This window comes from Salmo salar, unplaced genomic scaffold, assembly GCF_965601325.2.
Source record: "Salmo salar unplaced genomic scaffold, fSalSal1 ptg000519l, whole genome shotgun sequence".
NCBI lineage: Eukaryota > Metazoa > Chordata > Actinopteri > Salmoniformes > Salmonidae > Salmo > Salmo salar.
The window spans coordinates 686,144-713,743 of NW_027675407.1; the positions used below are offsets into that span (position 1 = coordinate 686,144).

General features: G+C 44.9%; 1 protein-coding gene across 1 annotated transcript; it reads right to left on the reverse strand.

Annotated features, from left to right (window-relative positions):
* LOC123732898 (NLR family CARD domain-containing protein 3) lies at positions 1 to 27,600 on the reverse strand. Its single transcript, XM_082971994.1, has 11 exons — positions 27,497 to 27,600; positions 25,036 to 25,177; positions 19,212 to 19,267; positions 16,616 to 16,734; positions 13,975 to 14,103; positions 11,325 to 11,453; positions 8,463 to 8,591; positions 3,968 to 4,096; positions 2,567 to 2,629; positions 2,004 to 2,239; positions 1 to 1,838 (listed from the first exon to the last, which is right to left on the reverse strand). Exons 4-11 carry the CDS (start codon positions 16,681 to 16,683, stop codon positions 1 to 3), a joined length of 2,721 nt encoding a protein of 906 aa, XP_082828120.1. The 5' UTR covers positions 16,684 to 16,734; positions 19,212 to 19,267; positions 25,036 to 25,177; positions 27,497 to 27,600.

The window sequence follows — 27,600 nt, forward strand, 5'->3', positions numbered from 1 at the left end:
TTACAGAGCTTTCCTGCAGCCTCTCACAGCTGGGAGCAGTCTCCTACGACCCTCCTCTGATGTCTTGTATTCCTTCAGGTTAAACACATCCAGAACCTCCTCTGATATCTGCAGCATGTAGGCCAGTGCTGAACACTGAGCATGTGTGAGGTTTTTGGATCTCTTTTCTGACCTCAAGTACACTTCGATGACCTTCTGTACTGAATGGTCTTTCATCTCTATCAGACAGTGGAAGAGATTGATGCACCTCTCAGGGGACATGTTCTTCCTCTGCATCACCTTAAGGGATCGGATTGTTTTCTGGACGCTCTCTGGACTGCTTTCTGTCTGTGTCACCAGACCTCGTAGGAGTTTCTGATTGGACACTAGTGACATGCCATGAAGGAAGCGGACAAAAAGGTCCAGGTGTCCATTCTTACTCTCCAAGGCTTTATCCACGGTACTCTTCAGCAGCTCATGCAAGGTTAGCTCTTCAGACACACCTCTAGACTTTCGCTTGAGGAAAGGCTTCAGTGCATCCATGTTCCTGGCTGTGTAACAATGGTACATGTAGACAGCTGAGAGAAACTCCTGAATGCTGAGATGAACAAAGCAGTACACCACTCTCTGAAATATCACAGACTCTTCTTTAAAGATTTGTGTGCACACTCCTGAGTACACTGAGGCTTCTTTGACATCAAGGCCACACTCTTTCAGGTCTTCTTCATAGAACATGAGATTACCCTTCTCCAGATTTTCAAACGCCAGCTTCCCCAGCTTCAGAAGAATTTCCTTATCTGACTCCATGAGCTCCTCTTGATCCATCTCATCTCTTCCATGATATTTCTGGTTCTTCAGGCTGGTCTGAATGAGCAGGAAGTGTATGGACATCTCAGTCAGAGTCGTGGGCATCTCTCTCCTCTTGTCTGTACTCAACATGTGTTCAAGGACTATTGCAGAAATCCAACAGAACACCGGCATGTGGCACATGATGTGGAGGCTCCTTGATGTCTTTATGTGTGAGATGATTCTGCTGGCCAGGTCATCATCACTGAATCTCTTCCTGAAGTACTCCTCCTTCTGTGGGTCATTGAACCCTCGTACCTCTGTCACCTGGTCAATACACTCAGGGGGGATCTGATTGGCTGCTGCAGGTCGGGAGGTTATCCATAGGAGAGCAGAGGGAAGCAGATTCCCCTTGATGAGGTTTGTCAGCAGAACATCAACAGATGATGTCTGGGTGACATCAGACACCTTTTCATTGTGCTGGAAATCCAATGGAAGTCTGCTTTCATCCAAACCATCAAAGATGAATATAGCTTTACAGGCAGTGAGTTTCTTTGCATTGCCTATGTCTAGTTCTGTGTGGAAGTCATTTAAAAGTCTGAGAAGACTGTACTGGAGATCTTTGATCAAGTTCAGCTCCCGGAAAGGAAGCACAAATATGATCTCCACATCTTGGTTTGCCTTCCCTTCAGCCCAGTCTAGGATGAACTTCTGCACAGAGACTGTTTTTCCGATGCCAGCGATACCCTTCGTCAGCACAGTTCTGATGCTTCTCTCTTGGCCAGGTAAGGGTTTAAAGATGTCATTGCAGTGGATTGCTGTGTCATGTGAGGTTGGTGTCCTGGATGCTGTCTCTAGCTGCCACACCTCATGTTCATTGTTAACACCTTCACTCTCTCCTTCTGTGATGTAGAGCTCTGTGTAAATCCTGTTGAGGGGAGTTTGGTTCCCTGCTGTTTCCATGCCTTCTATCACACATTCATACCTCCTTTTCAGACTGTCTTTATGGTTTACTATAGCTCTCTGCAGACTGTCTTTATGGTTTACTATAGCTCTCTGCAGGCTGTCATCCACTACAAGGGAGGAGTAAAATGGATGTGTATCAGACACAGTCATTGACAGGATGAAATGTGGGCCTCCACAACTACAGTAACTTATATTATCTCATATTATTGTAGTTAACTACATTTAAATCATATTGAGGTATTGACTTAGCACAGGTCTGCAAGTGGTCTTACTGTTTTCAGAGCCTCTTGCATCATTGGGTTCCCCCAGGTGCTGTAGTACAGGACGTGTTCTGGATCTCTTTCTACACTGAGGACAGTCATAGTCTCCTGAAGGAGCAGGTTTCTCCCAGTATCTGGTGATGCACTGTCTGCAGAACCTGTGTCCACAGGTGATAGAGACTGGATCCCTCAGAACCTGCTGGCACACTGCACACCTGGACTGATCCTCTGGCAGAGTAGACCATCCACTACAGAGATAAAGGAGAGAGAGATACTGATCCTTTAACAGAGTAGACCATCCACTACAGAGATAAAGGAGAGAGAGAGATACTGATCCTCTAACAGAGTAGACCATCCACTACAGAGATAAAGGAGAGATACTGATCCTCTAACAGAGTAGACCATCCACTACAGAGATAAAGGAGAGATACTGATCCTCTAACAGAGTAGACCATCCACTACAGAGATATAAGAGGGTGCAGTAATTACTCTAATAAACTCAGTTACAACAAATTACAAATTACAACAACATATCTATATGACATCTTGAAGATTCTCAAAATGTGGTGACGTACCTTCGGTCAAAGGTGATTGATCTTCCACCACTGGAATTAACAGGACGATCCATGGAGAAGTCACTGTTCATAGACAGACAGCTGGGATCAGTATACTGTGTTCATAGACAGACAGCTGGGAACAGTATACTGTGTTCATAGACAGACAGCTGGGAACAGAATACTGTGTTCATAGACAGACAGCTGGGAACAGTATACTGTGTTCATAGACAGACAGCTGGGATCAGTATACTGTGTTCATAGACAGACAGCTGGGATCAGTATACTGTGTTCATAGACAGACAGCTGGGAACAGTATACTGTGTTCATAGACAGACAGCTGGGATCAGTATACTGTGTTCATAGACAGACAGCTGGGAACAGTATACTGTGTTCATAGACAGACAGCTGGGAACAGTATACTGTGTTCATAGACAGACAGCTGGGAACAGTATACTGTGTTCATAGACAGACAGACAGCTGGGAACAGTATACTGTGTTCATAGACAGACAGCTGGGAACAGTATACTGTGTTCATAGACAGACAGCTGGGAACAGTATACTGTGTTCATAGACAGACAGACAGCTGGGATCAGTATACTGTGTTCATAGACAGACAGCTGGGAACAGTATACTGTGTTCATAGACAGACAGCTGGGAACAGTATACTGTGTTCATAGACAGACAGCTGGGATCAGTATACTGTGTTCATAGACAGACAGCTGGGATCAGTATACTGTGTTCATAGACAGACAGACAGCTGGGATCAGTATACTGTGTTCATAGACAGACAGCTGGGAACAGTATACTGTGTTCATAGACAGACAGCTGGGAACAGTATACTGTGTTCATAGACAGACAGCTGGGAACAGTATACTGTGTTCATAGACAGACAGCTGGGAACAGTATACTGTGTTCATAGACAGACAGCTGGGAACAGTATACTGTGCTGTCTGAGTGTGGTAGTAGCCTCTGGAATGAATAACATGTCCACAACGCCATTACTAGAATTTTGTGCCTGAGACCTACCACAAAACCCCATTCAAAGGCACTTAAATATATTGACTTGCCCATTCACCCTCTGAATGGCACACATACACAATCCATGTCTCAATTGTCTCAAGGCTTAAAAATACTTCTTTAACCTCCCCTTCATCGACACAGATTGAAGTGGATTTAACAAGTGGCATCAATAAGGGATCATTGCTTTCACCTGGATTCACCTTGTCAATCTATGTCATGGAAAAAGCAGGTGTTCATAATGTTTTGTACACTCACTGTATAAAAAATATATGACATAAACAACAAATGATAAGCAGATGCTTTACAGTAAATACTCAGATACACTAAATACATCTGGTTTCAGATCTTGAAGGTTCTCCTCTTCAATAGAAATATCATCAATTCTGACCAGTAACTTACCTGGGGTCAAAGGTCCCTGGTCCATCACTAAAATGTATTGGACGATCCATAGAGGAGTCACTCTTCATGGACAGATGACTGGGTACTGGAGAGACTGATCTCTGGAGACACTGAGTTTGGTTGGAGATTCTGAAAAACAAAATGAATCACCATGTAACTGCATTTCAAAATGAATCAAAATTATATATCAATAGATTACATACATTACATAAAGCATTAAAATATATGGCATTACATAAAGCAAAATACATACACTGAGTGTACAAAACATTAAGAACACCCTCCTAATACTAAGTGCCCCCCCCATCTTTTTGCCCTACAATTAGCCTCAACTTGTCAAGGCATTGACTCGTCAAGGTGTAGAAAACGTTCCACAGAGATGCTGGCCCATGTTGACTCCTATGACTCCCACAGTTGTGTCAAGTGGGCTGGATGTCCTTTGGGTGGTGGACCATTCTTGAGACACATGGGAAACTGTTAAGCGTAAAAAACCCAGCAGCGTTGCAGTTCTTAACACAAATCTGTGCTCCTGGCACTGATTGGTGTGGATTCAACAAGTGACATCAACAAGGGATCATAGCTTTTTATGTTTCAAGGAGCGGGAGTCTATTCTGGAAGCCTATAAGAAATCCCGCTATGCCCTCCGACGAACCATCAAACAGGCAAAGCATCAATACAGGACTGAGATGGAATCAAACTACACCAGCTCTTCCGGACGACTATGTGATCACGCTCTCAGCAGTCAATGTAAGACCTTTAAACAGGTCAACATTCACAAGGCCGCAGGGCCAGACGGATTACCAGGACGTGTGCTGCGAGCATGCGCTGACCAACCGGCAAGTGTCTTCACTGACATCTTCAACCTCTCCCTGTCTGAGTCTGTAATACCAACATGTTTTAAGCAGACCACCATAGTCCCTGTACCCAAGGACACTAAGGTAACCTGCCTAAATGACTACCGACCCGTAACACTCACATCTGTAGCCATGAAGTGCTTTGAAAGGCTGGTCATGGCTCACATCAACACCATCATCCCAGAAACCCTAGACCCACTCTAATTTGCATACCACCCAAACAGATCCACAGATGATGCAGTCTCTCTATTGCCACTCCACACAGCCCTTTCACACCTGGACAAAAGGAACACCTATGTGAGAATGCTGTTCATTCACTACAGCTCAGCGTTCAACACCATAGTACCCTCAAAGCTCATCACTAAGCTAAGGACCCTGGGACTAAACACCTCCCTCTGTAACTGGATCCTGGACTTCCTGACGGGCCGCCCCCAGGAGGTAAGGGTAGGTAACAACACATCCTCCATGCTGACCCTCAACACAGGGGCCCCTCAGGGGTGCGTGCTCAGTCCCCTCCTGTACTCCCTGTTCACTCATGACTGCACGGCCAGGCACGACTCCAACACCATCATTAAGTTTGCTGACGACACAACAGTGGTAGGCCTGATCACCGACAACGACGAGACAGCCTATAGGGAGGAGGTCAGAGACCTGGCCGGGTGGTGCCAGGACAACAAACTCTCCCTCAACGTAACCAAGACAAAGGAGATGATTGTGGACTACAGGAAAAGGAGGACCGAGCATGTCCCCATTCTCATCAATGGGGCTGTAGTGGAGCAGGTTGAGAGCTTCAGGTTCCTTGGCGTCTGCATCACCAACAAACTAACATGGTCCAAGCACACCAAGACAGTCGTGAAGAGGGCACGACAAAACCACGACAAAACAAATGGCAGGTCAAAACCTGAGAGATTCCTTTACAGGAAGTGGCCTGTCTGACCATTTCTGGAACTTCTTTGCCATCTCTATCTTTTACAAAGGATCTCTGCTCTAACGTGACACTTCCTACGTCGTCCATGGGCGCTCAGAGCCCGGGAAAAAACAGAATGTCGTCATCCCAGCCCCAGGCTGAAGCACTTGATCGCCTTTTTCAAGTGACCGATCAAGGTACTCTGGGCTTAGGCGCGTGACCCGGCCGCCCCCGTCTTTGTGATTTTTTCCTCTGTTTGCCGAAAAGGAGATTCCCGGTCGGAATATTTTCGCTTTTCTACGAGAAAAATGGCATAAAAATTGATTTTAAACAGCGGTTGACATGCTTCGAAGTACGGTAAAGGAATATTTAGAAATTTTTTGTCACGAAATGCGCCATGCGTGCGACCGTTATTTACCATTTCGGATAGTTTCTGGAACGCACGGACAAAACGACGCTATTCGGATATAACGATGGATTATTTTGGACCAAACCAACATTTGTTATTGAAGTAGCAGTCCTGGGAGTGCATTCTGACGAAGACAACAAAAGGTAATCAAACTTTTATAATAGTAAATCTGATATTGGTGAGTGCTAAACTTGCCGGGTGTCTAAATAGGTAGCCCTGTGATGCCGGGCTATGTACTTAGAATATTGCAAAATGTGCTTCATCCGAAAAGCTATTTTAAAATCGGACATATCGAGTGCATAGAGGAGTTCTGTATCTATAATTCTTAAAATAATTGTTGTGCTTTTTGTGAACGTTTATCGTGAGTAATTTAGTAAAATTGTTAGTAAATTCCCCGGAAGTTTGCGGGGGGTATGCTAGTTCTGAACGTCACATGCTAATGTAAAAAGCTGTTTTTTGATATAAATATGAACTTGATTGAACAGAACATGCATGCATTGTATAACATAATGTCCTAGGGTTGTCATCTGATGAAGATCATCAAAGGTTTGTGCTGCATTTAGCTGTCTTCTGGGTTTTTGTGACATTATATGCTAGCTTGAAAAATGGGTGTCTGATTATTTCTGGCTGGGTAGTCTGCTGACATAATCTAATGTTTTGCTTTCGTTGTAAAGCCTTTTTGAAATCGGACAGTGTGGTTAGATTAACGAGAGTCTTGTCTTTAAATAGCTGTAAAATAGTCATATGTTTCAGAAATTGAAGTAATAGCATTTCAAACGTTTTGAAAATCGCGCCACTGGATTAGACTGGCTGTTGCGTAGGTGGGACGAATTCGTCCCGCCTAGCCCATAGAGGTTAATTTCTCATCGAATCACAGCCTACTTTGCCAAACGGGTGATGATTTAGCACTGTCATTGCAACAATGTGTACTTAACCATAAACATCAATGCCTTTCTTTAAAATCAATACACAAGTATATATTTTTAAACCTGCATATTTAGTTAATATTGCCTGCTAACATGAATTTCTTATAACTAGGGAAATTGTGTCACTTCTCTTGCGTTCCGTGCAAGCAGTCAGGGTATATGCAGCAGTTTGGGCCGCCTGGCTCGTTGCGAACTGTGTGAAGACCGTAATTAATTTGCCAGAATTGTACATAATTATGACATAACATTGAAGGTTGTACAGTGTAACAGCAATATTTAGACTTATGGATGCCACCCGTTAGATAAAATACGTAACGGTTCCGTATTTCACTGAAAATAATAAACGTTTTGTTTTCGAAATGATAGTTTCCGGATTCTACCATATTAATGACCAAAGGCTTGTATTTGTGTGTGTTATTATGTCATAATAAGTCTATGATTTGATATTTGATAGAGCAGTCTGACTGAGCGATGGTAGGGAGCAGCACGCTCGTAAGCATTTATTCAAACAGCACTTTTGTGCGTTTGCCAGCAGCTCTTCACTGTGCTTCAAGCATTGAGCTGTTTATGACTTCAAGCCTATCAACTCACGAGATTAGGCTGGTGTAACTGATGTGAAATGGCTAGCTAGTTAGCCGGGTGCACGCTAATAGCGTTTCAATCGGTGATGTCACTCGCTCTGAGACCTTGAAGTAGTTGTTCCCCTTTGCTCTGCAAGGGCTGCGGCTTTTGTGGAGCGATGGGTAACGATGCTTCGAGGGTGGCTGTTGTTGATGTGTTCCTGGTTTGAGCCCAGGTAGGGGTGAGGAGAGGGACGGAAGCTATATTGTTACACTGGCAATACTAAAGTGCCTATAAGAATATCCAATAGTCAAAGGTATATGAAATACAAATCGTATAGAGAGAAATAGTCCTATAATTCCTATAATAACTACAACCTAAAACTTCTTAACTGGGAATATTGAAGACTCATGTTAAAAGGAACCACCAGCTTCCATATGTTCTCATGTTCTGAGCGAGGAACTTAAACGTTAGCTTTTTTACATGGCAAATATTACACTTTTACTTTCTTCTCCAACACTTTGTTTTTGCATTATTTAACCCAAATTGAACATGTTTCATTATTTATTTGAGGCTAAATTGATTTTGTTGATGTATTATAATAAGTTAAAATAAGTGTTCATTCAGTATTGTTGTAATTGTCATTAGTACAAATAAAAAAATCCTCCGATTAATCGGTATCGGCTTTTTTCGGCCCTTCAATAATCGGTATCGGCGTCGAAAAATCATAATCGGTCGACCTCTAGTATATACTCAGATACACTAAATACATCTGGTTTCAGATCTTGAAGGTTCTCCTCTTCAATAGAAATATCATCAATTCTGACCAGTAACTTACCTGGGGTCAAAGGTCCCTGGTCCATCACTAAAATGTATTGGACGATCCATAGAGGAGTCACTCTTCATGGACAGATGACTGGGTACTGGAGAGACTGATCTCTGGAGAGACTGAGTTTGCTTGGAGATTCTGAAAAACAAAATTAATCACCATGTAAGTACATTTCAAAATATATCAAAATTATATATCAATAGATTACATACATTACATAAAGCATTAAAATATATGTCATTACATAAAGAAAAAGACATACACTGAGTGTACAAAACATTAAGAACGCCCTCCTAATACTGAGTGCCCCCCCCACCTTTTTACCCTAAAATTAGCCTCAACTTGTCAAGGCATTGACTCTTCAAGGTGTAGAAAGCGTTCCACAGAGATGCTGGCCCATGTTGACTCCTATGACTCCCACAGTTGTGTCAAGTGGGCTGGATGTCCTTTGGGTGGTGGACCATTCTTGAGACACATGGGAAACTGTTAAGCGTAAAAAACCCAGCAGCGTTGCAGTTCTTAACACAAATCTGTGCTCCTGGCACTGATTGGTGTGGATTCAACAAGTGACATCAACAAGGGATCATAGCTTTTCATGTTTCAAGGAGCGGGAGTAAACAAAACTGTCAAGGAGGTGTGTAAACAAAACTCCTTAAAAATTTCGCAAGATAGGAAGTTGGGGTATGGGGGAGACAAAATACTGATACCTACATATAAAAACATTTTGGTTTACATAACTTAAAATGCATTTAATAAATAAAGATCTTTAGGGTTACTGTATATTTTGGAGTTTTGGACAATGTTTTCATATGACCTCAATATTCTAAAAGTGTTACTGAGTTAACCTGGAAGCCTATAAGAAATCCTGCTATGCCCTCCGACGAACCATCAAACAGGCAAAGCATCAATACAGGACTGATATCGAATCAAACTACACCAGCTCTTCCGGACGACTATGTGATCACGCTCTCAGCAGTCAATGTAAGACCTTTAAACAGGTCAACATTCACAAGGCCGCAGGGCCAGACGGATTACCAGGACGTGTACTCTGAGCATGCGCTGACCAACTGGCAAGTGTCTTCACTGACATCTTCAACCTCTCCCTGTCCGAGTCTTTAATACCAACATATTTTAAGCAGACCACCATAGTGCCTGTGCCCAAGAACACTAAGGTAACGTGCCTAAATGACTACCGACCCGTAACACTCACGTCTGTAGCCATGAAGTGCTTTGAAAGGCTGGTCATGGCTCACATCAACACCATCATCCCAGAAACCCTAGACCCACTCTAATTTGCATACCACCCAAACAGATCCACAGATGATGCAGTCTCTCTATTGCCACTCCACACAGCCCTTTCACACCTGGACAAAAGGAACACCTATGTGAGAATGCTGTTCATTCACTACAGCTCAGCGTTCAACACCATAGTACCCTCAAAGCTCATCACTAAGCTAAGGACCCTGGGACTAAACACCTCCCTCTGTAACTGGATCCTGGACTTCCTGACGGGCTGCCCCCAGGAGGTAAGGGTAGGTAACAACACATCCTCCATGCTGACCCTCAACACAGGGGCCCCTCAGGGGTGCGTGCTCAGTCCCCTCCTGTACTCCCTGTTCACTCATGACTGCACGGCCAGGCACGACTCCAACACCATCATTAAGTTTGCTGACGACACAACAGTGGTAGGCCTGATCACCGACAAGACAGCCTATAGGGAGGAGGTCAGAGACCTGGCCGGGTGGTGCCAGGACAACAACCTCTCCCTCAACGTAACCAAGACAAAGGAGATGATTGTGGACTACAGGAAAAGGAGGACCGAGCATGTCCCCATTCTCATCAATGGGGCTGTAGTGGAGCAGGTTGAGAGCTTCAAGTTCCTTGGCGTCTGCATCACCAACAAACTAACATGGTCCAAGCACACCAAGACAGTCGTGAAGAGGGCACGACAAAACCTATTCCCCCTCAGAATACTGAAAAGATTTGGCATGGGTCCTCAGATCCTCAAAAGGTTCTACAGCTGCACCATCGAGAGCATCCTGACTGGTGGCATCACTGCATGGTATGGTAACTGCTCAGCCTCCGACCACAAGGCACTACAGAGGGTAGTGCGTACGGCCCAGTACATCACTGGGGCCAAGCTTCCTGCCATCCAGGACCTCTTTACCAGGTGGTGTCAGAGGAAGGCCCTAAAAATTGTCAAAGACTCCAGCCACCCAAGTCATAGACTGTTCTCTCTGCTACCGCACAGCAAGCGGTACCGGAGCGCCAAGTCTAGGTCCAAGAGGCTTCTAAACAGCTTCTACCCCCAAGCCATAAGACTCCTGAACATCTAATCAAATGGCTACCCAGACAATTTGCATTGCCGACCCCCCCATACGCTGCTGCTACTCTCTGTTATTATCTATGCATAGTCACTTTAATAACTCTACCTACATGTACATATTACCTCGACTAACCGGTGCCCCCGCACATTGACTCTGTACCGGTACCCCCCTGTATATAGTCTAGCAATTGTTATTTTTACTGCTGCTCTTTACTTTTATCTCTTATTCTTATTCATACTTTTTTAAACTGTATTGTTGGTTAGGGGCTTGTAGGAAAGCATTTCACTGTAAGGTCTACACCTGTTGCATTCGGCGCATGTGACTGATAAAATTTGATTTGATTCACCTTGTCAATCTACGAAATGGAAAAAGCAGGTGTTCATAATGTTTTGTACACTCAGTGTCTTAAAATATATGACAAAAACAACAAATGATAAGCAGATGCTTTACAGTATATACTCAGATACACAAAATACATCAGGTTTCAGATCTTGAAGGTTCTCCTCTTCAATAGAAATATCATCAATTCTGACCAGTAACTTACCTGGGGTCAAAGGTCCCTGATCCATCACTAAAATGTATTGGACGATCCATAGAGAAGTCGCTCTTCATGGACAGATGACTGGGTACTGGAGAGACTGATCTCTGGAGAGACTGAGTTTGCTTGGAGATTCTGAAAAACATAATGAATCACCATGTAACTGCATTTCAAAATGTATCAAAATTATATATCAATAGATTACATACATTACATAAAGCATTAAAATATATGCCATTACATAAAGCAAAAGACATACACTGAGTGTACAAAACATTAAGAACACCCTCCTAATACTGAGTGCCCCCCCCCCCCCCCCACCTTTTTACCCTAAAATTAGCCTCAACTTGTCAAGGCATTGACTCGTCAAGGTGTAGAAAGCGTTCCACAGAGATGCTGGCCCATGTTGACTCCTATGACTCCCACAGTTGTGTCAAGTGGGCTGGATGTCCTTTGGGTGGTGGACCATTCTTGAGACACATGGGAAACTGTTAAGCGTAAAAAACCCAGCAGCGTTGCAGTTCTTAACACAAATCTGTGCTCCTGGCACTGATTGGTGTGGATTCAACAAGTGACATCAACAAGGGATCATAGCTTTTTATGTTTCAAGGAGCGGGAGTCTATTCTGGAAGCCTATAAGAAATCCCGCTATGCCCTCCGACGAACCATCAAACAGGCAAAGCATCAATACAGGACTGAGATGGAATCAAACTACACCAGCTCTTCCGGACGACTATGTGATCACGCTCTCAGCAGTCAATGTAAGACCTTTAAACAGGTCAACATTCACAAGGCCGCAGGGCCAGACGGATTACCAGGACGTGTGCTGCGAGCATGCGCTGACCAACCGGCAAGTGTCTTCACTGACATCTTCAACCTCTCCCTGTCTGAGTCTGTAATACCAACATGTTTTAAGCAGACCACCATAGTCCCTGTACCCAAGGACACTAAGGTAACCTGCCTAAATGACTACCGACCCGTAACACTCACATCTGTAGCCATGAAGTGCTTTGAAAGGCTGGTCATGGCTCACATCAACACCATCATCCCAGAAACCCTAGACCCACTCTAATTTGCATACCACCCAAACAGATCCACAGATGATGCAGTCTCTCTATTGCCACTCCACACAGCCCTTTCACACCTGGACAAAAGGAACACCTATGTGAGAATGCTGTTCATTCACTACAGCTCAGCGTTCAACACCATAGTACCCTCAAAGCTCATCACTAAGCTAAGGACCCTGGGACTAAACACCTCCCTCTGTAACTGGATCCTGGACTTCCTGACGGGCCGCCCCCAGGAGGTAAGGGTAGGTAACAACACATCCTCCATGCTGACCCTCAACACAGGGGCCCCTCAGGGGTGCGTGCTCAGTCCCCTCCTGTACTCCCTGTTCACTCATGACTGCACGGCCAGGCACGACTCCAACACCATCATTAAGTTTGCTGACGACACAACAGTGGTAGGCCTGATCACCGACAACGACGAGACAGCCTATAGGGAGGAGGTCAGAGACCTGGCCGGGTGGTGCCAGGACAACAACCTCTCCCTCAACGTAACCAAGACAAAGGAGATGATTGTGGACTACAGGAAAAGGAGGACCGAGCATGTCCCCATTCTCATCAATGGGACTGTAGTGGAGCAGGTTGAGAGCTTCAAGTTCCTTGGCGTCTGCATCACCAACAAACTAACATGGTCCAAGCACACCAAGACAGTCGTGAAGAGGGCACGACAAAACCTATTCCCCCTCAGGAGACTGAAAAGATTTGGCATGGGTCCTCAGATCCTCAAAAGGTTCTACAGCTGCACCATCGAGAGCATCCTGACTGGTGGCATCACTGCCTGATATGGCAACTGCTCAGCCTCCGACCGCAAGGCACTACAGAGGGTAGTGCGAACGGCCCAGTACATCACTGGGGCCAAGCTTCCTGCCATCCAGGTCCACTTACCAGGTGGTGTCAGAGGAAGGCCCTAAAAATTGTCAAAGACTCCAGCCACCCAAGTCATAGACTGTTCTCTCTGCTACCGCACAGCAAGCGGTACCGGAGCGCCAAGTCTAGGTCCAAGAGGCTTCTAAACAGCTTCTACCCCCAAGCCATAAGACTCCTGAACATCTAATCAAATGGCTACCCAGACAATTTGCATTGCCGACCCCCCCATACGCTGCTGCTACTCTCTGTTATTATCTATGCATAGTCACTTTAATAACTCTACCTACATGTACATATTACCTCGACTAACCGGTGCCCCCGCACATTGACTCTGTACCGGTACCCCCCTGTATATAGTCTAGCAATTGTTATTTTTACTGCTGCTCTTTACTTTTATCTCTTATTCTTATTCATACTTTTTTAAACTGTATTGTTGGTTAGGGGCTTGTAGGAAAGCATTTCACTGTAAGGTCTACACCTGTTGTATTCGGCACATGTGACTGATAAAATTTGATTTGATTCACCTTGTCAATCTACGTCATGGAAAAAGCAGGTGTTCATAATGTTTTGTACACTCAGTGTCTTAAAATATATGACAAAAACAACAAATGATAAGCAGATGCTTTACAGTATATACTCAGATACACAAAATACATCAGGTTTCAGATCTTGAAGGTTCTCCTCTTCAATAGAAATATCATCAATTCTGACCAGTAACTTACCTGGGGTCAAAGGTCCCTGATCCATCACTAAAATGTATTGGACGATCCATAGAGAAGTCGCTCTTCATGGACAGATGACTGGGTACTGGAGAGACTGATCTCTGGAGAGACTGAGTTTGCTTGGAGATTCTGAAAAACATAATGAATCACCATGTAACTACATTTCAAAATGTATCAAAATTATATATCAATAGATTACATACATTACATAAAGCATTAAAATATATGCCATTACATAAAGCAAAAGACATACACTGAGTGTACAAAACATTAAGAACGCCCTCCTAATACTGAGTGCCCCCCCCCCCCCCACCTTTTTACCCTAAAATTAGCCTCAACTTGTCAAGGCATTGACTCGTCAAGGTGTAGAAAGCGTTCCACAGAGATGCTGGCCCATGTTGACTCCTATGACTCCCACAGTTGTGTCAAGTGGGCTGGATGTCCTTTGGGTGGTGGACCATTCTTGAGACACATGGGAAACTGTTAAGCGTAAAAAACCCAGCAGCGTTGCAGTTCTTAACACAAATCTGTGCTCCTGGCACTGATTGGTGTGGATTCAACAAGTGACATCAACAAGGGATCATAGCTTTTTATGTTTCAAGGAGCGGGAGTCTATTCTGGAAGCCTATAAGAAATCCCGCTATGCCCTCCGACGAACCATCAAACAGGCAAAGCATCAATACAGGACTGAGATGGAATCAAACTACACCAGCTCTTCCGGACGACTATGTGATCACGCTCTCAGCAGTCAATGTAAGACCTTTAAACAGGTCAACATTCACAAGGCCGCAGGGCCAGACGGATTACCAGGACGTGTGCTGCGAGCATGCGCTGACCAACCGGCAAGTGTCTTCACTGACATCTTCAACCTCTCCCTGTCTGAGTCTGTAATACCAACATGTTTTAAGCAGACCACCATAGTCCCTGTACCCAAGGACACTAAGGTAACCTGCCTAAATGACTACCGACCCGTAACACTCACATCTGTAGCCATGAAGTGCTTTGAAAGGCTGGTCATGGCTCACATCAACACCATCATCCCAGAAACCCTAGACCCACTCTAATTTGCATACCACCCAAACAGATCCACAGATGATGCAGTCTCTCTATTGCCACTCCACACAGCCCTTTCACACCTGGACAAAAGGAACACCTATGTGAGAATGCTGTTCATTCACTACAGCTCAGCGTTCAACACCATAGTACCCTCAAAGCTCATCACTAAGCTAAGGACCCTGGGACTAAACACCTCCCTCTGTAACTGGATCCTGGACTTCCTGACGGTCCGCCCCCAGGAGGTAAGGGTAGGTAACAACACATCCTCCATGCTGACCCTCAACACAGGGGCCCCTCAGGGGTGCGTGCTCAGTCCCCTCCTGTACTCCCTGTTCACTCATGACTGCACGGCCAGGCACGACTCCAACACCATCATTAAGTTTGCTGACGACACAACAGTGGTAGGCCTGATCACCGACAACGACGAGACAGCCTATAGGGAGGAGGTCAGAGACCTGGCCGGGTGGTGCCAGGACAACAACCTCTCCCTCAACGTAACCAAGACAAAGGAGATGATTGTGGACTACAGGAAAAGGAGGACCGAGCATGTCCCCATTCTCATCAATGGGGCTGTAGTGGAGCAGGTTGAGAGCTTCAAGTTCCTTGGCGTCTGCATCACCAACAAACTAACATGGTCCAAGCACACCAAGACAGTCGTGAAGAGGGCACGACAAAACCTATTCCCCCTCAGGAGACTGAAAAGATTTGGCATGGGTCCTCAGATCCTCAAAAGGTTCTACAGCTGCACCATCGAGAGCATCCTGACTGGTGGCATCACTGCATGGTATGGTAACTGCTCAGCCTCCGACCACAAGGCACTACAGAGGGTAGTGCGTACGGCCCAGTACATCACTGGGGCCAAGCTTCCTGCCATCCAGGACCTCTTTACCAGGTGGTGTCAGAGGAAGGCCCTAAAAATTGTCAAAGACTCCAGCCACCCAAGTCATAGACTGTTCTCTCTGCTACCGCACAGCAAGCGGTACCGGAGCGCCAAGTCTAGGTCCAAGAGGCTTCTAAACAGCTTCTACCCCCAAGCCATAAGACTCCTGAACATCTAATCAAATGGCTACCCAGACAATTTGCATTGCCGACCCCCCCATACGCTGCTGCTACTCTCTGTTATTATCTATGCATAGTCACTTTAATAACTCTACCTACATGTACATATTACCTCGACTAACCGGTGCCCCCGCACATTGACTCTGTACCGGTACCCCCCTGTATATAGTCTAGCAATTGTTATTTTTACTGCTGCTCTTTACTTTTATCTCTTATTCTTATTCATACTTTTTTAAACTGTATTGTTGGTTAGGGGCTTGTAGGAAAGCATTTCACTGTAAGGTCTACACCTGTTGCATTCGGCGCATGTGACTGATAAAATTTGATTTGATTCACCTTGTCAATCTACGTCATGGAAAAAGCAGGTGTTCATAATGTTTTGTACACTCAGTGTCTTAAAATATGACATTAACAACAAATTATAAGCAGATGCTTAACAGTATATACTTGAGGTTGACCGATTAATCGGAATGGCCGATTAATTGGGGCCGAATAGAAATATCATCAATTCTGACCAGTAACTTACCTGGGGTCAAAGGTCCCTGATCCATCACAAAAATATATTGGACGATCCATAGAGAAGTAGCTCTTCATGGACAGATGACTGGGTACTGGAGAGACTGATCTCTGAGGTGGTTGGAGATTCTGGAAAAAATTATAAATCACCATGAAACCACATTTTAAAATATATCAAAACTATATTTCAATAGATAAAATACATTACATAAAGCATTCAAATCTGTGCCATTACATAAAGTAACATTAGGAACACCCTCCTAATATTGAGTGTCCCCCATCTTTTTTGTCCTGAACAGCCTCAACTCATTAAGAAATGGACACTACAAGGTGTGGAAAGCGTCCCACAGGGATTTAACAAGTGTAACTTAATTGTAACATAATCACATAGGCCTACAGATTCACTTCCTCATCTCAGTTCCACTTGAATCCTTAAGAGTCTATTGATGCACATACTTTATAGTATGTCCATATGTACAGTACTAGACAAAAGTTTAGACACACCTACTCATTCCAGGGATTTTCTTTATTTTTTACTATTTTCTACATTGTAGAATAACAGTGAAGACATCAAAACTATGAAATAACACATGTGGAATCATGTAGTAACCAAAAGGTGTTAAACAAATCAAAATATATTTTATATTTGAGTTTCTTCAAAGTAGCCACCTTGATGACAGCTTTGCACACTCTTGGCATTCTCTCAACCAGCTTTTTGAGGTAGTCACCAGGGGCAGAATGACAGATTTGTACCTTGTCAGCTCAGGGATTTGAACTTGCAACCTTACAGTTACAACGCTCTAACCACTAGGCTACCTGCCACAATAAGTGTTTTATATTACCATACAGTATCAAATATGATCATTCAAGTCTCCCTATTTAATAATGGTTTTGGGGCTGTTTTTCATTGTAGGGACTAGGCCCATTCCAGGTGAAGCTGGTTAGGAAGTACATTCTTCCTCAGTAAAGTAGCTATTAGCAGTCAGATCTAGAAAGGGTGGGGGGGGGGGGGGGGGGTACTATATAAACCTTATGGTCATTTTAATGGTAACTCTTTACACAATACCATCAGATTGTGTAAAGGATTCTATGAGTTCAGAAAAATAGTGACTTGGAAGCATCTCTCTGACCTCATCCTGCTGAAACACACTCAAGTAAAGACCACATAGCTACAGTTAAAGGCGCACTGTTCAGAAATCATTCCGTCATTTCCTGGTTGTAACATTTGAATAGTTTGCCTAATTTCAGTTTATGTGACAAAACAAGTACATTGTAGAGAATCATTGTACCATTTAAACCGCTGTTGTAACTAGCAGCACAGAGTGTTTAACTGTATTGTAACTGTATACTGATCCGTGTCGTGACACTCTGTCAGTTAATAAGAACTGATATTTCCTGGGGACAGAAAAGACACCACATGGTAGGAATGACTCAGCAGAACTCCGACACTAGTTTAGTGGATTCCAAATGTTCCCTCTACTTTATTCTACATTATTAACCTGAAATACTCACTTTACTTGGAAACTGGGTTGCAGTTTAGAGATGAAACTATGAGCTGCTCTGTCATCTCAAAATGGTTCTGTACAGATCATTTTTTATTTTCAGTTTCAACAGCTGTCACGTTACCCGTTAATATAACAACAGTAAGCAGCGGGTGGCGCTAACAGTCAGATGCATTCAACAGCTGTCACGTTACCCGTTTATATAACAACAGTAAGCAGCGGGTGGCGCTAACAGTCAGATGCATTCAACAGCTGTCACGTTACCCGTTTATATAACAACAGTAAGCAGCGGGTGGCGCTAACAGTCAGATGCATTCAACAGCTGTCACGTTACCCGTTTATATAACAACAGTAAGCAGCGGGTGGCGCTAACAGTCAGATGCATTCAACAGCTGTCACGTTACCCGTTTATATAACAACAGTAAGCAGCGGGTGGCGCTAACAGTCAGATGCATTCAACAGCTGTCACGTTACCCGTTTATATAACAACAGTAACCAGAGCTTACTAACAGTCAGATGCATTCAACAGCAGTAACTCATGACGTTGTACTGAATCTTGCTTCAGTTTTTGGCTGCTCCTCACTGAGGGAAACAGAACCACATGACGTCAGTCCTCTTTTATTAAGTCCTTCTTCAAGACATCTCGCTTACGATATTTTAGATAAACATATAATTTACTGGAAACCCGGTTTAGTTGTGTTTTTACCCTCAACTGTGAATTCATGTAGGCCTATAATCATTTTAAACAGGCCTACAAACCCCAAAGGTTTTAATTTGAGAATCTTCATTTGTTGGCCTCAAATATTAAACTGTCTTAAAATATTTGATGATTAGTTGAATCAGGTGTGTAAGTGCTGGTAAGAACAAAAGGATTGAGAAACCCTGAGATAAACATAAAACCATATAATGTAAAAGCTCCTCCACCATCTTTACCAGACGTTTTACTGATAACATGTAGACCTACTGATTAGTTTCCACTTTGAAAACTGCTGTCTGTCAGCAACTCAGCTCAAGTAGCAGTTCTACTAACTAGTAACATCTCATTACAGATATTCATTATCTTACTCTGTCCTTTAGAATGAATTATTGTTCAGAAATACTTACTTATTTGTCAGTAATCTCCATATAGCGTCTTCTGCTCTGTCGTCTCAAAATGGATCCTGAACAAAAGAACAACTTTACTTTCTGTTTCACTCAGCCGTCTCCCCACCCTGAAAATAAAGTGTTTTATTGGTATCTTCCACTAGATGGCAGTAAACACCTGCTGTAACTACACTTTACAACAGCATTCCTTAATCATAAAGGCAGTGTCTCAAAGGAGGAGTGCTGAATCAGGATCAGGTCCCCCCTCTCCATGTAATCTGATTCATTGCTGATCTAGGATCAGGTCCCCCCCTCTCCATGTAATCTGATTCATTATGATTTAGCATCAGTTCCCTCCTCTCCATGTAATCTGATTCATTATGATCTAGGATCAGGTCCCCCCCTCTCCATGTAATCTGATTCATTATGATCTAGGATCAGGTCCTCCCTCTCCATGTAATCTGATTCATTATGATCTAGGATCAGGTCCCTCCTCTCCATGTAATCTGATTCATTATGATCTAGGATCAGGTCCCTCCTCTCCATGTAATCTGATTCATTATGATCTAGGATCAGGTCCCCCTCTCCATGTAACCTGATTCATTATGATCTAGGATCAGGTCCTCCTCTCCATGTAATCTGATTCATTATGATCTAGGATCAGGTCCCTCCTCTCCATGTAATCTGATTCATTATGATCTAGGATCAGGTCCTCCTCTCCATGTAATCTGATTCATTATGATCTAGGATCAGGTCAGCGGGCCTGCTAGTGATAGTGGTGGAGTCAGCACCTCCACACGTGGAGATGTATCCACTCAGTCCAGTAGACCTGCTAGTGATAGTGGTGGAGTCAGCACCTCCACACGTGGAGATGTATCCACTCAGTCCAGTAGACCTGCTAGTGATAGTGGTGGAGCCAGCACCTCCACACGTGGAGATGTATCCACTCAGTCCAGTAGACCTGCTAGTGATAGTGGTGGAGATGTATCCACTCAGTCCAGTAGGCCTGCTAGTGATAGTGGTGGAGATGTATCCACTCAGTCCAGTAGACCTGCTAGTGATAGTGGTGGAGATGTATCCACTCAGTCCAGTAGGCCTGCTAGTGATAGTGGTGGAGATGTATCCACTCAGTCCAGTAGACCTGCTAGTGATAGTGGTGGAGATGTATCCACTCAGTCCAGTAGACCTGCTAGTGATAGTGGTGGAGCCAGCACCTCCACACGTGGAGATGTATCCACTCAGTCCAGTAGACCTGCTAGTGATAGTGGTGGAGATGTATCCACTCAGTCCAGTAGACCTGCTAGTGATAGTGGTGGAGCCAGTACCCACTCAGTCCAGTAGGCCTGCTAGTGATAGTGGTGGAGCCAGCACCTCCACACGTGGAGATGTATCCACTCAGTCAAGTAGACATGCTAGTGATAGTGGTGGAGCCAGCACCTCCACACGTGGAGATGTATCCACTCAGTCCAGTAGGCCTGCTAGTGATAGTGGTGGAGTCAGCACCTCCACACGTGGAGATGTATCCACTCAGTCCAGTAGACCTGCTAGTGATAGTGGTGGAGTCAGCACCTCCACACGTGGAGATGTATCCACTCAGTCCAGTAGACCTGCTAGTGATAGTGGTGGAGCCAGCACCTCCACACGTGGAGATGTATCCACTCAGTCCAGTAGACCTGCTAGTGATAGTGGTGGAGATGTATCCACTCAGTCCAGTAGGCCTGCTAGTGATAGTGGTGGAGATGTATCCACTCAGTCCAGTAGACCTGCTAGTGATAGTGGTGGAGATGTATCCACTCAGTCCAGTAGGCCTGCTAGTGATAGTGGTGGAGATGTATCCACTCAGTCCAGTAGACCTGCTAGTGATAGTGGTGGAGATGTATCCACTCAGTCCAGTAGACCTGCTAGTGATAGTGGTGGATATGTATCCACTCAGTCCAGTAGACATGCTAGTGATAGTGGTGGAGCCAGCACCTCCACACGTGGAGATGTATCCACTCAGTCCAGTAGACCTGCTAGTGATAGTGGTGGAGATGTATCCACTCAGTCCAGTAGACCTGCTAGTGATAGTGGTGGAGCCAGTACCCACTCAGTCCAGTAGGCCTGCTAGTGATAGTGGTGGAGCCAGCACCTCCACACGTGGAGATGTATCCACTCAGTCAAGTAGACATGCTAGTGATAGTGGTGGAGCCAGCACCTCCACACGTGGAGATGTATCCACTCAGTCCAGTAGGCCTGCTAGTGATAGTGGTGGAGTCAGCACCTCCACACGTGGAGATGTATCCACTCAGTCCAGTAGACCTGCTAGTGATAGTGGTGGAGTCAGCACCTCCACACGTGGAGATGTATCCACTCAGTCCAGTAGACCTGCTAGTGATAGTGGTGGAGCCAGCACCTCCACACGTGGAGATGTATCCACTCAGTCCAGTAGACCTGCTAGTGATAGTGGTGGAGATGTATCCACTCAGTCCAGTAGGCCTGCTAGTGATAGTGGTGGAGATGTATCCACTCAGTCCAGTAGACCTGCTAGTGATAGTGGTGGAGATGTATCCACTCAGTCCAGTAGGCCTGCTAGTGATAGTGGTGGAGATGTATCCACTCAGTCCAGTAGACCTGCTAGTGATAGTGGTGGAGATGTATCCACTCAGTCCAGTAGACCTGCTAGTGATAGTGGTGGATATGTATCCACTCAGTCCAGTAGACATGCTAGTGATAGTGGTGGAGCCAGCACCTCCACACGTGGAGATGTATCCACTCAGTCCAGTAGACCTGCTAGTGATAGTGGTGGAGATGTATCCACTCAGTCCAGTAGACCTGCTAGTGATAGTGGTGGAGCCAGCACCTCCACACGTGGAGATGTATCCACTCAGTCCAGTAGACCTGCTAGTGATAGTGGTGGAGATGTATCCACTCAGTCCAGTAGACCTGCTAGTGATAGTGGTGGAGCCAGTACCCACTCAGTCCAGTAGGCCTGCTAGTGATAGTGGTGGAGCCAGCACCTCCACACGTGGAGATGTATCCACTCAGTCAAGTAGACATGCTAGTGATAGTGGTGGAGCCAGCACCTCCACACGTGGAGATGTATCCACTCAGTCCAGTAGGCCTGCTAGTGATAGTGGTGGAGTCAGCACCTCCACACGTGGAGATGTATCCACTCAGTCCAGTAGACCTGCTAGTGATAGTGGTGGAGTCAGCACCTCCACACGTGGAGATGTATCCACTCAGTCCAGTAGACCTGCTAGTGATAGTGGTGGAGCCAGCACCTCCACACGTGGAGATGTATCCACTCAGTCCAGTAGACCTGCTAGTGATAGTGGTGGAGATGTATCCACTCAGTCCAGTAGGCCTGCTAGTGATAGTGGTGGAGATGTATCCACTCAGTCCAGTAGACCTGCTAGTGATAGTGGTGGAGATGTATCCACTCAGTCCAGTAGGCCTGCTAGTGATAGTGGTGGAGATGTATCCACTCAGTCCAGTAGACCTGCTAGTGATAGTGGTGGAGATGTATCCACTCAGTCCAGTAGACCTGCTAGTGATAGTGGTGGATATGTATCCACTCAGTCCAGTAGACATGCTAGTGATAGTGGTGGAGCCAGCACCTCCACACGTGGAGATGTATCCACTCAGTCCAGTAGACCTGCTAGTGATAGTGGTGGAGATGTATCCACTCAGTCCAGTAGACCTGCTAGTGATAGTGGTGGAGCCAGCACCTCCACACGTGGAGATGTATCCACTCAGTCCAGTAGACCTGCTAGTGATAGTGGTGGAGATGTATCCACTCAGTCCAGTAGACCTGCTAGTGATAGTGGTGGAGCCAGTACCCACTCAGTCCAGTAGGCCTGCTAGTGATAGTGGTGGAGCCAGCACCTCCACACGTGGAGATGTATCCACTCAGTCAAGTAGACATGCTAGTGATAGTGGTGGAGCCAGCACCTCCACACGTGGAGATGTATCCACTCAGTCCAGTAGGCCTGCTAGTGATAGTGGTGGAGATGTATCCACTCAGTCCAGTAGACCTGCTAGTGATAGTGGTGGAGATGTATCCACTCAGTCCAGTAGACCTGCTAGTGATAGTGGTGGAGATGTATCCACTCAGTCCAGTAGACCTGCTAGTGATAGTGGTGGGGATGTAACCACTCAGTCCAGTAGACCTGCTAGTGATAGTGGTGGGGATGTATCCACTCAGTCCAGTAGACCTGCTAGTGATAGTGGTGGAGCCAGTACCTCCACACATGGAGATGTATCCACTCAGTCCAGTAGACCTGTTAATGATAGTGGTGGAGATGTGTCCAGTCAGTCCAGTAGACCTGCTAGTGATAGTGGTGGAGCCAGTACCTCCACACATGGAGATGTATCCACTCAGTCCAGTAGACCTGCTAGTGATAGTGGTGGAGATGTGTCCAGTCAGTCCAGTAGACCTGCTAGTGATAGTGGTGGAGCCAGTACCTCCACACATGGACATGTATCCACTCAGTCCAGTAGGCCTGCTAGTGATAGTGGTGGAGATGTATCCACTCAGTCCAGTAGACCTGCTAGTGATAGTGGTGGAGCCAGTACCTCCACACGTGGAGATGTATCCACTCAGTCCAGTAGGCCTGCTAGTGATAGTGGTGGAGATGTATCCACTCAGTCCAGTAGACCTGCTAGTGATAGTGGTGGAGCCAGTTCCTCCACACATGGAGATGTATCCACTCAGTCCAGTAGGCCTGCTAGTGATAGTGGTGGAGATGTATCCACTCAGTCCAGTAGACCTGCTAGTGATAGTGGTGGAGATGTATCCACTCAGTCCAGTAGACCTGCTAGTGATAGTGGTGGAGATGTATCCACTCAGTCCAGTAGACCTGCTAGTGATAGTGGTGGAGATGTATCCACTCAGTCCAGTAGACCTGCTAGTGATAGTGGTGGGGATGTATCCACTCAGTCCAGTAGACCTGCTAGTGATAGTGGTGGGGATGTATCCACTCAGTCCAGTAGACCTGCTAGTGATAGTGGTGGAGATGTGTCCAGTCAGTCCAGTAGACCTGCTCGTGATAGTGGTGGAGATGTGTCCAGTCAGTCCAGTAGACCTGCTCGTGATAGTGGTGGAGATGTGTCCAGTCAGTCCAGTAGACCTGCTAGTGATAGTGGTGGAGATGTATCCACTCAGTCCAGTTGGCCTGCTAGTGATAGTGGTGGAGATGTATCCACTCAGTCCAGTAGGCCTGCTAGTGATAGTGGTGGAGATGTATCCACTCAGTCCAGTAGGCCTGCTAGTGATAGTGGTGGAGATGTATCCACTCAGTCCAGTAGACCTGCTAGTGATAGTGGTGGAGATGTATCCACTCAGTCCAGTAGACCTGCTAGTGATAGTGGTGGAGATGTATCCACTCAGTCCAGTAGACCTGCTAGTGATAGTGGTGGAGATGTATCCACTCAGTCCAGTAGACCTGCTAGTGATAGTGGTGGAGATGTATCCACTCAGTCCAGTAGACCTGCTAGTGATAGTGGTGGAGATGTATCCACTCAGTCCAGTAGACCTGCTAGTGATAGTGGTGGAGATGTATCCACTCAGTCCAGTAGACCTACTCCATGACCCACAGCAACGCAGTCTTCTATGGACCAGTTTATTCCAAAGTCTATGTCTTTAGCAAAACAAGGCCACATTGATATTGCATTAGCTAAAATGATTGCCACCGATTTCCAGCCATTTTAGATTGTGGAGGTTTTAGAAATTATAGCAATAATGTAAATCCAATGTACACAATTCCAAGCAGGAAAACCCTTTCAAAATCACTTTTCCACAAATGTACGAGAGCACACAGGCTTCAGTGTGGAAAAGAGTCTAAAAAGCTACTGCAGTTTGCCTTACCACTGACTGCTGGACATCAAGGGTAACCACTTCTTACATGTCGGGTACATGTCACTTCATTGAAGATTTTTTCGATGTCTAGCTGTCTTCTGGACTGCTTTGAGTTCAGCGACAGACACACCCAGAGAACTTGGCAGAGGAACTTTTGAGAGTGGCCAGAGAAGGACAAGTAGATGGAAAAGTGGTCTGTTGTGTTAGCGACAATGCAGCTAACATAACCAAAGCCATGAAAATGTTTAATAAATTGACCCATCATCCATGTCTTGCCCATACAATCAACCTGATTGTAAGAGATGCTCTGAAGGTGATGAAGCCTACTGTGGACAAAGTGAAAGCAGCTGTGGAATACTTCCACAGGAGCACAGTAGGTGCTGAAAAACTAAAGTCTACACAACGCCAGATGGGGATGCATGAGCTGAGGCCTAAACAAGACTGCACTACAAGGTGGAATTCAACATTTTATATGTTGAAGCGGTTTCTTGAGTCAAAGGATGCCATCATCTCTACCCTGGGCATTGTCAATGCACCTGTTGATGCTCTGACCCAAGAGGAATGGGAGGTGGTGGAGGAGGTGTGCAGTCCTGGAGCAGGTCACTGTGGAGATCAGTGGAGTGAGGTACAGTAAGCAGTTATTACTGCATCATTATTTAATCCAGTATTATATATGTATATGAGCAGTAGATGAGAATGTAGTATCAGTAGACTAAACATGAAGCTGAACTAATAAGTTACTGTTCTCTCTTTTCAGCTATGTGACCACCTCAACAATGATACTCCTGTGTAAGGGTCTGCAGCGAATCACAGCCAGACGCCAGAGAGAAGCAAATTTAATGTGACCGAGTTGATGGACACCCTATGTTCATCAATGGACAGAAAGTTCCACAGAATGGAATATAATCACGTGCTATCAGAAACCGCTGCACTTGACGCCAGGTTTAAGAAGTTAGCCTTCAGTGATGCCAGAGAGATTGATGAGGCTCTTCAAAGAATAACCTCATTAGCAGGGAGGGACAGCCCCAGCAGTCAGCTGGCTCAGGCACCAGGGCAACAGGAAGAAGAGGGAGGGAGGGAGGGACAGCCCCAGCAGTCAGCTGGCTCAGGCACCAGGGCATCAGGAAGAAGAGGGATCAGATGGAGCAGAAGCACCAGCAGTAGTGTCACAAACGTCTGCTGTTTGGATGCTGTTTGACGAGAGAGCAACTGGGGATGCAGCACGAAGGAATCCCTCAGCAGATGCCATAATGGAGGTCCGATCCTATTTGGAGGAGCCCCTCTTCCAAAGATCTGCAGATCCTCTGAGCTGGTGGAAGAACAAGGCCTCTGTCTGCCCACGGCTTACTAAAGTCATGACAGGGAGACTCTGCATAGTGGCCTCATCCGTTCCCTCTGAGAGGGTCTTCTCGAAAACAGGACAAATAATTACTGAGAGAAGAAACCGCATCAGCCCCTCGAAAGTGAGGCAGCTTGCATTTCTGAATGCAAATCTCTCATAAAAGCAAAATCTGGTCAGCATTGCTGTGTGCTGCTGGTTATAACATGGCAATAAAGAAGAGAGAGAAGAGAGGGACCAGTTTAATGTTTTGGGATGCTGCCGTTTTTCACGTTTTTATTTATTTTTCTTTGATATGGTTAAATATTCTATTATTATGTTGTTCAGGTTGTATTTATTTTGAATGGTTAGATTTATATGCACTTTGTTTATATACATTAAAAGTTATACTTTAAATGCAAATGTTTAAGAGCATTCTTTTTCATAACAAACAAAATGCATTTTTAAATACATTGTGGTTAAGGTAGAGTATGATTTCATTTAATAATTTAATTAGAATTGTTTTAACACCAATCATAGTCAAACACGTCACCACCCATTTATATAACAATAGTTATATAACAACAGTATCCAGCGGGTGGGGCTAACAGTCAGTTGCATGTGACAGCAGTAACTCATGACATTGTACTGAATCATGCTTCAGTTTTTATATTATAGTCCTTCTTCAAGACATCTCTTTTACATTATTTTAGATAAACATATAATTTACTAGAAACCAGGTTTAGCTGTGTTTTTTTCATCAAATATGAATTCTAGTAGGCCTTTAATAATTGTAAACAGGCCTTCAAACCCAAAAGGTTTTCATTTGAGAATGTTCATTTGTATGCCTCAAATATTAAACTGTTTTAAAATATTTTATGATTAGTTGAATCAGGTGTGTAAGTGCTGGTAAGAACAAAAGGATGAGAAACCCTGAGATAAACATAAAACCATATAATGTAAAAGCTCCTCCGCCATCTTTACCAGACGTTTTACTGATAACATGTAGACCTACTGATTAGTTTCCACTTTGAAAACTGCTGTCTGTCAGCAACTAAGCTCATATAACAGTTCTACTAACTACTACTAGTACTATATCTTACTCTGTCCTTTAGAATGTATTACTGTTCAGAAATACTGAGAAATACTCACTTTATTTGTCAGTAATCTCCATATAGCGTCTTCTGCTCTGTCGTCTCAAAATGGATTCTGTACAAAAGAACAACTTAACTTTCTGTTTCAATCAGCCGCCTCCC

Bases quoted from the DNA above. Each gene is read 5' to 3' on its own strand.
- LOC123732898 (XM_082971994.1), bottom strand. From the start codon at position 16,683: ATGAAGAGCTACTTCTCTATGGATCGTCCAATATATTTTTGTGATGGA. The intron at 11,454-13,974 runs GTAAGTTACTGG...TATGTTTTTCAG, and splicing joins TCAGGGACCTTTGACCCCAG to AATCTCCAAGCAAACTCAGT. The intron at 8,592-11,324 runs GTAAGTTACTGG...TTTGTTTTTCAG, and splicing joins TCAGGGACCTTTGACCCCAG to AATCTCCAAGCAAACTCAGT.